We start from the raw sequence: 12,996 nt of genomic DNA on the forward strand, positions 1-12,996 counted from the left end.
TGTGTGTGTGTGTGTGTGTGTGTGTGTGTGTGTGTGTGTGTGTGTGTATTTAACTTTAATGCCTTTCTTAACTACCGTGTTCCTGCTTCCAGGGATCACCCCACTCTGCTACAACCTTTTCGCATTATATGATGCCCAGGCCCAAATCTGGCTGCCTCCTAACCACCCCTTTGAGATCACCAAAGACACCAACCAGACCCTACAGTTTCGAATGAGGTAGCAGCTGTTCCCTAAGCTTTGGGTTTGGGGGATGGGGTCATGCCAGAGGCCTTTCCCCCAGTGGTAACAGGCTCTCCAGGGAAAATCCCCCCATGAAATCTTGAGGGGCATACTCAAGAAGTGGTGGTTCTTGGCAAAGGCTCTAGACTGGGACAGCAGTTTCCTCTGGTGGCCAGCTTTTATCAAAATTGGGGGGGGGGGTGGACACATACTGTCCCATTCTATGCATGTCAATGGCCCACCCACTATAGTAACTTAGAGACATGGGCTCTGGCCTGCCTGTTCCCTGGAGATTGAAGAGGGTTGTAATAGGAGGCTTTCTGTCCTTTATTTCTTCTTGCTCTGAGGCACTAGAATGAGGAGGAGCAATAGGTGTCAGGCAGGCCTTTCTAGAAAAGCTGTAGGCCCCAGGAGGATAGGCTATGATGCTACAGAGTAAGGAAGTGTTCCTTCCCTTCTACAAAGAACCACGGGGTAAGACTATGTACCCTGCAGGTATTACTTCCGAAACTGGCATGGTCTGAACACCCAGGAGCCGGCTGTGTACCGAAGCGTGCCTCAAGGCGTTGAGGTCCCTGAAGAGAAGACCTCGATGCAGCAGGGGTGTGCTTTGCTGGACAAAGCCTCCTTCGAGTACCTCTACGAACAGGTTGGGGGGTGGGGTGGGGAGCATCACCCTGTGGGCAAGATATGGAGGGATGGGTGGGAAAACTCCAGGGGCGTCCTGGGGACACTAGAGGGTTCAGCTGGTACAGATCCTGCTCCCCTGCTTTCCCTCATAAGCTTTTCCGAACTGTTTTGCCAGCCCTTGATCTGTCTTTTCCTATTAAGAGTTGTGCATCTTAATGGTTAGCAACCTCTCTGGAAGGGTCAGGTAGGAGAAAGAAGGAGGGCATGGGAGTATCCTCCTGGGGCATTCATCCCACCCTATCCTGTTCTCCCAGGGGAAGTTTGAGTTTGTCAACGATGTTGCATCACTTTCGGACCTACATAGTGAAGCAGAGATACATCACTTCAAGAATGAGAGTCTAGGCATGGCCGTGCTGCACCTGTCCCACCTGGCCCTACAGCGTGGTGTCCCCCTGGAAGAGGTGGTGAGGAAGACCAGGTACCTGGCCCCAGGACACAGTAGGGGTCCCTCGGGGTGTCAGTCAATCAACAAGTATGCCTGGCCTAGGAGACAGAAGGCATAAGACACATTCCCTGGCATGTGGGCAGCTCAGCCATATGCCTGAAACACCTTGAGGATAGTAGATAGTATGTGGGCTGTAGTTGGGGAAGGCTGCCCAGTAGAGAAGATGGGAGTTCTGTTTGTCCTCAACAGCAGATAGCATTTAGATTGATGGAGAATCAGAGTGAGAGTATTCTGGGTACAGGGAACAGTATGAGAAGTGGATCAGAGCTGGGACTCCACCTATATGGGACAATAAGGATATTACGTGATTCAGGTACTCTGAATGAGGACTGTTAGCCGCTGAGCAAGCTGCTCTGAGAAGTAGTGGGTCTGCTGGGGAAGTGCTCAGCCCTGGCACTGATGAGATGATGCTGGACCTTAGAGGCTGGAAGAAAAAGGACTTGGGGCTTGTCCTGGTAGTCATGTGCAAAGAGGGTTGGAGTGGTGTTGGCTCAATGAGAGCTCCTTCCGGTTGGAGCCCCTCGGGCCCCACTCACCTTTTCCTTCCCCAATCCTCTGCTTGTCCTTCACCCCCTGCCCCCTACCTCAGCTTCAAAGACTGCATCCCTCGCTCCTTCAGCCGACAAATCCAGCAGAACAATTCCCTGACTAAATTCCGCCTGAGGAAGGTCTTCCAGAAGTTCATGCGACGTTTCCATCTGCAGACAGTGGGTCCAGGGCGTCTCAGTGAACGGGACATCATGTTCAAATACTTGGCTACGCTGGAACAGCTGGCCCCACGCTTTGGCACCGAGCACTTTCTTGCCCTGACCTTGGCACTGGCCACAGAGGCTGAAAGGGATCTGTGCTATGTCAATAGCAGTGAGCAAGGGCCTACTGTTCCGCCAGGGGCCACCCTCTCCCTCGCTGACCAGGCTCCTACCCATGAGGTTCTAGTGATGGGTACAAGTGGTATCCATTGGCGGCTTCTTCAGGTAGAGGTGCGCAAACGTGCATGGAGGGCTGCCCTGTGAGGTCCTCAAACTCCCCTCACCCTGAATAGATTGAGGTGGAGAGGGGTAGCGCTCTCATCTGTCCATGACTGAATTTCAGGACCCTGACTTGGACCTCAACCATCCCCGAAGCTCCTTCGGTAAGAAGTCCAAGGCCCGGGAGGCAGAGAGCCGGAAGCTGAGCCAGCTGCCCACTGAGAGGAAAGAGAGCCCCTGGATATATTTTTGTGACTTCCAAGATATCACTCATGTTGTGGTCAAGGAGAACAACGTCAGCATCCACCGTCAGGACAACAAGTGCCTGGTGGGGGATAGAGCAGGAGAAGTGGGCCAGAAAGGCTGGGGTGGGACTGCTGAAGGCTGGGAGGATAATTCTAATGGGAAAAACCCTGCTAATGCCTCCTGTCCCCCGTCCCCAGGAACTGACTCTCCCGTCACCTATGGTGGCGCTCTCTCTGGTATCCCTGGTGGATGGCTACTTCAGGCTGACAGCAGACTCTAGCCACTACCTGTGCCGTGAGGTGGCCCCCCCGAGGCTGGTGATGAGCGTACAAAATGGCATCCACGGGCCCCTGCAGTGAGTGTATTGACGTATGTGTGCACGTGTGTGTGTGTGTGTGTGTGTGTGTGTGTGTGTGTGACAGAGAGAGAGAGAGAGAGAGACACTCTGCCTTTTATGTAACTCTAAGGGTCACTGCATGGTTGTGTCACTGTGGGAATATGAGGACTGACACAAGGCTCATGGGGCAGAGGGAAAAGTTTACCCAGACCTCACTTGCTTCCTCAACCCCACTACTTTCCAATGTTCAGGGAGCCTTATGTACTATCCAAACTGAAGCGCGAGGAGGTAGAAGACGGTCTCTACCTCATCCGATGGAGTTCCTTTGACTTCCACCGCCTCATCCTGACTGTGGCTCGGAAGGACCAGGTAAAGGCCTCACGGTTCAGGGAGTAGGAGGGCCTGTTCCCTCCTTGCTTGGGAAGCCAGACTGCTTATTCCTCAATGCTTCCACAGACATCTGGAGCACAGGGCCTCCGTTACAAGCAGTTCCGCATTGAAGAGCGGGGCCAGACCTTCCAGCTGGAAGGCTGGGATCAAGCCTTTTCCAGTGTGCGCGAGCTCACTGCAGCCCTGCAAGGCTGCACGCTGCGATCCAGCTCTGGCTCTGGTCCTGGTTCCAGCCTGGAGAGCTTCACACTCAGCAAATGCTGCCTGCCTCGAGCAGGAGGTACCGCCAGGGGCAGGAAGAAGCAGGGGGTCATGTCGGGGGAATGTGGCTAGGCTCCATGGGCACGAGGACCTTTACTCCCACCACAGGTTGGGGGTGTTCTTTTTTGGAGGTAGGGGGTGGGGAGTCTGCTTCCCTGTAGCATCACTTGGAAATTTCTCATTCTTAAGGCTTCTCCTGGTAGAACTATAGATAAAGCTTCTGTCTTGATTATATCTCTTCACTCCTATTTCCCCCAGAAATTTCCAACCTGATCATCACCCGACAGCGTCCTAAGGAGGGTCCTAAACCACTCAGCTTGTCCCAGCTTAGCTTCCACCAGATCCGCAAGGAAGAGATCACCCAGGTAGGTCAAGGGTGTGCCCCTGTTTCTTGGGACACCCAAGGTGCCCTGTTGGCTCACTTGCTACTTGCTCTTCCACATCCAGATCTCTTGCTTTGGGTTTGGGGGTCAACAAAAAATAGGTTTCTTGGAGCTAAGGCCCCTGGCTTGGATTGGATGGACAAATGGCTGCATTTGTACTGATGTGGTCCCTCTCTTCCTCCCATCCTGTCCCACCTCACCCCTCAACTCCCGCTTCAGCTGGCTCACCTGGGCCAGGGCACCCGGACCAACATTTACGAGGGACTCCTGCGTGTGGGGGGTGGAGTGGGAGCTGAGGATGAGGAAGAAGAGAACATCCCCTCAGAACCCAACAACAACCATCGGGAGCTTCGAGTAGTGCTGAAGGTGCTGGACCCAAGTCACCGTGACATTGCTCTGGTGAGAGGGAACCGGGGGAAACATCGCGTATCCACGCATCTCCTGTCTGCCAGTGTGTATCCCCCATGTGTCCCTGTTCTACCTCCCCCAGGCATTTTTCGAGACAGCCAGCCTAATGAGCCAGGTCTCCCACATCCACCTGGCCTTCGTCCATGGTGTTTGTGTTCGGGGCTCTGAGAGTGAGTATATCTCATCTATTATTTACTCCCCCCATTTTTCCTCACCGTCTCTGTTCCTTGAGCCTCTGTCTGCAAAGGCAGGGGTTTTTCCATCCCTGGCCTAAATTGCCCCTAGATGTGAGTATTTGGTCTTGCCCATTATAGACATCATGGTGGCAGAACATGTAGAACATGGGCCACTGGACGTATGTCTGCGCCGGGAGAAGGGCCGTGTGCCTGTGGCCTGGAAGATTACTGTGGCCCAGCAGCTTGCCAGTGCTCTCAGCTACCTGGTAGGTGCCTGGCCTAGGGGATGGGACTGCCGTGGAGCTGGGGGCTGGGCAAGGTGAAGCCAACACAAAATTGGTTGTTATGAAGGCATTGTTATATCTCTCCAACTTGAAAAACAAACCAGAAACCATATACTGTGTGTGAGATGTGTCCTGCATACATGCCATGTGTGAGTTCTTATCTTTATACTTAGGTTCTACATGTCCCAGAGAATGACCCTCTTCTCTTGATATCACTCTTTAGGAGGATAAGAACCTGGTTCATGGTAATGTCTGTGGCAAGAACATCCTGCTGGCAAGGCGTGGCCTTGGGGATGGCACTCAGCCCTTCATCAAGCTCAGTGATCCTGGCGTCAGTGTCACTGCCCTCTCCAGGGAGGGTGAGGATGATGGGGACTGGGGTGGAAGGTCATTGCCCCTAGGCCAGTGCCCACCTGCCCTGAAAGCAGGATACGGTATAAAAGCTCTGACCTCTGACTCTGGCCCCCAGAGAGGGTAGAGCGCATTCCCTGGATTGCCCCCGAGTGTGTACCCAGTGGGACTGGCCTCAGCACAGCTGCCGACAAGTGGAGCTTTGGAACAACACTATTAGAAATCTGCTTTGATGGGGAAGCACCTCTACAGGGTCGTACCCCTTCTGAGGTATGACCCCTCCCCCCAACCTCAGTCTTGCCCCCTCTGAGGCATTGCCTTCCCCATCCTTAGAGTCACACTGTCCCTGCTACCCTGTTCTCAATCATCTGGGATGTTCTTGAGTAACCTGGTCGAATGAAACCTGGTCCTCAGCCTTGACAGGAGCTGAGCTCTTCCCTCTACTTCTCACCCTGAACCTACAGAAGGAGCGCTTTTATGAGAAGAAACACCGGCTTCCTGAGCCCTCCTGTAAGGAGCTGGCCACCCTCATTAGTCAGTGCCTCACCTATGAGGCCAACCAGCGACCCTCCTTTCGAACCATCCTCCGTGACCTCACCCAGCTGCAGCCCCAGAGTAAGGCTGACTCTCTCTGTTGCTTGTACCCCTTCACCTCACTCTGGGTTACTTCTGTTCCTCACTTGTGCTGTCAATTATAGTCATTAGACACAGAAGTGTTAAGCAGCTGCTAAGTACCAGTCACAAGAGGAGATCCATTGTCCAGTCACTTAAGAGCCTCCTATCTGAAAGAGGAGACATGGTTTCTACCTAGCTAAACAGGCACTTAGACAAGGCCACCAACTGAAGGCTGTTCCTTGGGACCCCAGACAGAAGGACCCAACTAGGCCCAGGATTTGGGTGGAGTGGAGAGGCTAGTGAGCTTCCATGCCACAGGTTTGTCCCTGACTCTCTTGAACCCCTTCTTCACGAGTCCGTGATCTTTTCCAGATCTCGTTGACATTACCACCGTAAGCCCAGAGTTCCCAGCCTCAGACCCTACTGTTTTTCAGAAACGCTACCTAAAGAAGATCCGAGACCTGGGAGAGGTCTGTAAGGGGTGGAGAAGAAGAGGGCTTGCATGTGTGGATGAGGGCACAGGGCTCCAGGTGCCACTGACCTGGTACCAGTCTTGCCTGGAGCTAGTCCCTCCCTCCCTTTCCCTACCTCTCCTCAGGGCCACTTTGGCAAGGTGAGCCTCTACTGCTATGACCCCACTAACGATGGGACAGGTGAGATGGTGGCTGTGAAATCTCTCAAGGCTGGCTGCAGCTCCCAACTCCTGAGCAGCTGGCAACGGGAAATTGAGATCCTTCGGACACTCTACCATGAGCACATCGTCAAGTATAAGGGCTGCTGCAGTGACCAAGGTCAGGGAGCAGATGTGATCCTGGGTCTGGCCTGAGGAAGGAATTTCCCTGCAATCATAGGCCTTGAATGACAAGCTTTAGGGCCGAGAAGGGACCTTCGAAACTGTCAAGTCCCACCCCCTCATTGTACAAATGAGGAAGCTGTGACCCATAAAATGGAATAGATTTGCCCAAGGTCACATCCTGAAAGACACAGAAGATTTGAACTAGAGTGGGAAGAACCTTTAAAGATCATCTATCTGTTTTAACCCCCATCATTGTACAGATCAGGGAACTTAAGTCCATGGGAGTTGCCACCTGCCCAGTGTCCTACCAGTAGGGAGGAGCAGAGCCAGGATTCGAACCCAGGCCCTTTGACTTCCAACCCAGTATTCTTTCCACTCCACTTTGCTTCTTCCCTCTTTCCCTTATACCCTTCTCCTGGGCTGGGTTTTGCAGGGGAGAAGATGGTCCAGCTGATCATGGAGTATGTGCCACTAGGCAGCTTGCGGGATTACCTCCCCAAGCACAGCTTGGGGTTGGCCCAGATTCTGCTATTTGCTCAGCAGATCTGTGAGGTGAGGCCCCTGGGAGGTGGGGGCAGGGAGGGGACTGTGGGCCCTGTGCCCTGTGACTCCAGCTTCTGGGGACCTTCCCCATCCTCTAGGGCATGGCCTACCTCCATTCCCAACACTACATCCACCGAGACCTGGCAGCCCGGAATGTCCTTCTGGAGAATGACAACACTGTCAAGATTGGAGACTTTGGCCTGGCCAAGGCTGTGCCAGAGGGCCATGATTACTACTGTGTCCAGGAAGATGGAGACAGCCCTGTCTTCTGGTGACCAGGGGCACAGACAGGGGGATTAATCCCACATACTGCCACTCTCCCCATGCCTAAGAGTCTGAGAGGTTTGGGGGGGGAGTGGGAGGGAGCAAGGGCTGATAGAGCTAAGGCCTTTGTTCTAACACTGGGTTCCCTGTGTCTTTCCCCTCTCCTCCTGCCATACCTACTGGGTACCTCCCATTTTCCCCTCCCAATGGCCTGAGTGTCATGCCCAGTATCCCCTAGGTATGCCATGGAGTGTCTCAAGGAATGTAAGTTCTACTATGCCTCAGATGTCTGGTCCTTTGGGGTCACCCTCTATGAGCTACTGACCCGCTGTGACTGCAATCAAACCCCCCCCTTGGTGAGAGCCTGGCCTTGGACCCCTGCCAGCCTTTCCTCCCATACTCCCTGGCAGCATCCGCCTATGTGACAGCTCCTCTTTGCCCTTCCTCTGGTCAGAAATTCATCGAAATGATTGGGGTCACCCAGGGCCAGATGACCGTACTGAGGCTCATTGACTTGCTAGAGAGAGGTCAGAGACTGCCTTGTCCCAAGGATTGTCCCAGTGAGGTAAGTCCCTCCTCCACCCCCCAACCTCCCTGCTGATGATCTTCCCTTAAGGCATGATCCCATCACCACTACTGAAGGTACTGGTAGATTTCAACCTTTTTCTGCGTGCTCCTCCCCCTCCCCTGCCCCCATTTGAGTTTTCTTCATGCTTGTGGTGGCTGATCACAGATTATCTACCTCAATAACCCTCAACATTGGGAGGTAGAGCCTTGCCCAGCCTTGGCAGGGGGTGGAGGGGGGGGGGGGGTGGTAGAGTCCTTCCAAACCCTCCCATAAGCCAGGACCCAATCCCCCATAATCCCAAACTCTGGTAGATGGACCCCACCTGAAAAGTGGGGCCTAACGCTCCCCTCCTCCCTGCCCCCATTCTCTCCCTGCTAGATCTATCTTCTCATGAAGAATTGCTGGGAATATGAAGCCTCCTTTCGCCCGACCTTCCAGAACCTTGTTCCCCTCCTCAGGACATTCCATGAGAAGTACAGAAATCAAGCACCATCTGTGTTTAGTGTATGCTGAAGGAGAGAGGCCTGGAGCAACTGTGGCCAGCCTGGGCTCATCTGTTGCACTATGGGAGTGGGAAATCTAATTGGGGCCTTATTGTTAGGCCCCCTCAGTGATTCGAGACTGTCTCCCCCTCTCTCCATCATCCTCAGTCCTAGGGGGGAGTGAGGCCATATTTAACCCCTTGGGACCCATGGGGAAGGGCCCATGGTGCCATCTTCAACTTTTTTTTTCCCCAATGTCAGGTGGTGCCCAGGGGTTGTATGGCTGGGGCTGCCTAGTTACTTCTCTATCGCATACAGGTTTGAAACTCTGAAAATGAGAGACACTTCAGCTAATGGGAGGACCTAACACTGTGACCTCTGACAGCCCCTGCCCTCAGAGCTGGGAATAAGGGGTCAACCAGCTGTGCTCTCTCCAGAAGCCACTTGCCTTGTGCCTTGCCCCAGTCTCCCCTTCTCCCACAAACACACCTCTGCCCCCCCCCTCCCATTGCCTCAGAACCAATGGGGGGAAAACTTGATATTTTTGCCTTTTCTCCAAGAGGCCTTAACCCTCTTCCTCTACCTTTATCCTAACCCCCCTGTCCCTTCCCCTTCTTTGCCAGGTTCCATTTTGGATAGGGAAGGACTGAGAGGAACCTGAGAATAATGGAGAATCTTTAGGGTGGAGCTCTTCTAAGTCCTCTGTCATCTCCATTGTGCCTTCAGCCCCAGTCCAGGTGCCCTCTCCCCAACTGTGTGCTCTCACAGCCCTGCTCTACCCACAACATGGGTTCATGTTCCTTCTGCCAACAGGAGCTTCATCTCTGTAGGTAGAAGTATTAGGGGTCCCTTTTGAGCTAGGCTGAGTTGACCCAGGAAAAAGGCTAAGGACCCTGGTCTCAAGAACCAGCCATAGGAAGCCACAGGTAAATGTTCTTGTTTTCAAAAATTAAAAACAAGGCCTCCCCCTCCCTGGGGTCGGTTACTCAGGCCAGATGAGGTAGAATGGGCTTAAGTCTTGAGCTCCATCTTCCCTTTAACTTTAGCCACACTTGTTTTTTCCTCTGTCTCTGTCTCTCTGTCTCTCTGTCTCTCTCTCTCTCTCTTCCCCCCCCACCCCCTCCCCTTCTCCTCCAATCCTCTTTCCTCACACTGGGTCCTCTGGGTTCTAAAGTGAATTGAGGCTGGGTGTGGATGAGGGTGTAGTTAGTCATCATGGTATCACTTCCTTTCTCCAAGAAATACTGCCATTTTTTCATTTCCCACTCAAGTCCAGCAGGCCTTATTTCTGTAAATCAGCTTCTCCTAGAGTCTCTGACACCAACCTCTGGTCAGGTTTGGATTTTGGGCCCCAGCAACTCACAGCTCACTCAGAAAAGAATGATTGTTTTATGTGTCTGTGTGTGAAAGGAAAAGAGATTGGGAGAGATCTCCCGGGCCATTGTGTAAACCTTGAAGGCAAAGACTTTCTCTTGTCTTGCCCATAGCACAGTGCTAACTAGGGCTTCACAACAAAGAGGCACTCTGGGAGTGTTTGTGGTTGAGGAAGAGGAAGAGCAGGTAGGTCCCCAGAAACATGATCCTCTAAGGATGATGATTGGGTGCAGATGTTATGTAGGTTGCCTCATGACATAATGCATGAGTGTTGAAGACAACAGAATTACAGCCAAGGTAAAGATTTAATTAACAAAAAGGAAGAAGCTTCTGGACACCATCCAGGTGGATGGGACTGAGGAGGCAGCTGCCTCTGTTTACAATTAGATATCCACCCTGGCCAAAGTTTAGTGCCTTGTTTAGCTTCTGATGATCCCTGCCTCCAGTACTTATACAGAGATACAAACATGCATGTATATTGGTATGCATAGATTTTTCCCCAGGAGCCTGTCAATCCCTCCCACAGTAACTGGGAGAGGGGTACACAGTTGGGACAGTTAACTGCCACCAGGGAAAGGAGGGAAAGCTGTAGCTGGAATGTCTCTGGCTGGACAAGGAGTGTGGCTCAATGGAACATCTTCAATGAAGCCTGAGCATCACTGAAGGAGGGCTTATGGATGCACTGGGTCAAATAGACTTTAAGTTCATACTCTGTGTACCATCCTTGAGTCATCTAGTCCTTCCCTCAGCCCAGAAGTTTCAGTCTCAATCAGTGCAGTGGAAAGTTGGATTTGGAGTCTAGGGAAGTGGATTAAAATTCCCAGCTCTGCTGCCTCCTGTGTGTGTTACTTTGGGCAAAGCCCCAAGGTAAGCCCCTTTGAACCTCAGATTTCTCATCTATAAACTGATTGGCTCCATGAGCTTGAAGGTCACTTGCAGTTCTGAATTTGATCCTGTTGTAAGGAGTCTACCATATTGGACTTCAGCAAAGCTGATGGTTGGAAGAGGGGAAAGACAAAGACATTCAAGTATAAAGCACTCTACAGCTTAGAAAGAGCCTGAGATGTACATAAATACACAGACTACCCCATGCCTTTGTCCCCAGCCACTGAGCTATATAAGGCCCGTCAGGGATCTGGGAAGTGACCACAATAAGTTAGAGCAAGGTTCCACACTGAGGGAATCTGGATTTGAGCCAGGATTTGAATCAGAACGTCATTTTGACCTGTCTGGCAGAGATGTTACTTCCTGTGAAGAACACAGCAACCAAACAGCCTGCTTAGACCAGACTGGCAACAGCTGCCCAGTGGCCAAGAGACATAAGCAGGTTGGTCAGTCCATAAGCCCAGTGAGGGGCTGGTTCAACAGCAGAACAAACTACTTAGTAAACCCAGCAGCAAATCGCGCTATCCACCCAAGACATCTTACCCCAGGAGAGGCAAGCATAGCTTAAACGGCCCATCCAGTGGAGATGCTGTACCCTAAAAGGAATCAGCCTAGCAGTAGAGTGACTTGTTCATCACTGTTATCGATGCTGCCCTTCAGTGAACTTCTTGAGGACTCTGGAAAAAAGGAAGGACATGAAATCCCTGGTATTCCAGAATTGTGAACTGCCTTGGCTACATGTGCTCCCTACATGTGTGCCTCACTACACTGTACTTTAAGTTCATGTCTGCTTGTCCCTAACGGAGTCTATGTGTATATGTGAGAGAGTGCATCCCAGATTTTGGGGGGAAATGCTTTGTAACTACTGTTCTTGCTATGTCATTTGAGTAAATGCCTTGTCTAAAAGCTAATTTAGTCTACTGGCTGATTGTTCAGGAGAAGCCCATCAAAGGTGATTTATGAGCTTCAGGGAGCATAGCCACCCAAATATCAGTTGCCCCTCTGGATACCCAACTCACTAATGCCAGTTCGAGTTGAGGAAGTGAGCTCAAGGACAGTGTGATTTATTCTATGAAAAGTAAAGAGTAGGAAAATGAGGTATTCTGTTAATTAAACAAATATTTAACAAATTTAGTGGTGGAATGGGCAGGGAATCCAATCCAGTTCCACAAAAAATTTATCAAGAATGTGAGAGCCACAGCCTAGGGAAGCCACTCCTAGAAAAGAGTCTCTAGTTCTGGACTTATAGTCTGTATTCATCCTGAGAGTAATCTGATTCCCCCAAAATAGGAGTCAAGGTTTTCTTTCTTGCTTGCTTATGCTCCCTCCCCAGGAGTAGAACTTAAGAAGAAATTTCTAAAAGAAAACAGAATGGTTCATTATAGAGCTTCACTGAAAAGGGGATTAACAAGGACCTTTGTAAAAAGATATGTAATTAAAAATTTTTATATCAGGTAGGGGACATTTATTTTATCCAAGACAAAAAAAAAATACTTAAAACAGAAGACTCATAAGTACCTATCAACAAATGCTGAAAAGAAATAAAAACCCATCACTTCCATTATACTCTCCAGAAAGATAAAGACAATTTTGTGAGATAGCAGAAATAGAAATTTCACTTTCATCTCAGACCTGCATTGTCTGAGTAACTCACAATGTCCAGATATCCCATTCAACCAGACAGGGCTTTGGCTTTCTTAGTACTTTTAGCAGCGGGCAGCTAGGTGGCGCAGTGGATAGATCACTGGCCCTAGAGTCGGGAAGACCTTAGTTCAAATCCAGTTTCAGACACATAACACTCACTAGCTGTGTGACTCTGGGCAAGTCACTTAAACCCAATTGCCTCATCTTTAAAAAAAAAAATACTTTCAGCTGAAATGTGCTCTTGCTGATAATCCTAATTTTCCTTCCAGAAGTAGAGTAGTTGCAGGAATCATCTCCTGTTGGGCAGCCAGCACAGACTCAAGAAACCAGGAACTCTGGAAATTGCAAAGAAGCACTGTTGTCAGACAAACAAACGACAAAACAACTTTCCTAACAATTACAGCTGTCCAAAAATGGAGTGAGCCATCTCAAGAGGTGATAGGTTTATTCTTCCTTGGAAATCTTCAGAGTTTGGATGACCACTTGTCAAGGTATACTAGAGTGGGAGTTCCTTTAAAGTAAGGGTTAGGTACAAAGCTCATTGGGTTGGTCCCTTCCAACTCTCAAATTCTGTTTTTGTGAAGCACAAACACAGAAGAAGAAAGCCAAAGACTTAGGCTCACTTAGACAACACATGTCTTTGATGCCATATGCTCAACCTTCATAT

The 12,996-nt window shown here is 50.8% G+C and overlaps 1 protein-coding gene across 1 annotated transcript; it reads left to right on the plus strand.

Annotated features, from left to right (window-relative positions):
• Positions 1–92: 92 nt before the first annotated feature.
• Positions 93–11,596, plus strand: LOC114032479 (non-receptor tyrosine-protein kinase TYK2-like; the record flags this gene model as incomplete). Its single annotated transcript, XM_027847791.1, has 22 exons — positions 93–216; positions 715–868; positions 1,164–1,327; positions 1,944–2,334; positions 2,447–2,650; positions 2,766–2,923; positions 3,157–3,274; positions 3,362–3,575; positions 3,815–3,921; positions 4,159–4,338; positions 4,430–4,517; positions 4,662–4,789; positions 5,031–5,166; positions 5,277–5,428; positions 5,623–5,773; positions 6,146–6,243; positions 6,372–6,564; positions 7,003–7,121; positions 7,211–7,383; positions 7,615–7,732; positions 7,831–7,941; positions 8,323–11,596. Coding segments are annotated over 22 exons (3,416 nt in total), but the record flags the coding sequence as incomplete, so codon positions are not given.
• Positions 11,597–12,996: the final 1,400 nt, after the last annotated feature.

Source organism: Vombatus ursinus, unplaced genomic scaffold (assembly GCF_900497805.2).
Source record: "Vombatus ursinus unplaced genomic scaffold, bare-nosed wombat genome assembly UNPS02005397.1, whole genome shotgun sequence".
In the NCBI taxonomy this organism is placed as follows: Eukaryota; Metazoa; Chordata; class Mammalia; order Diprotodontia; family Vombatidae; genus Vombatus; species Vombatus ursinus.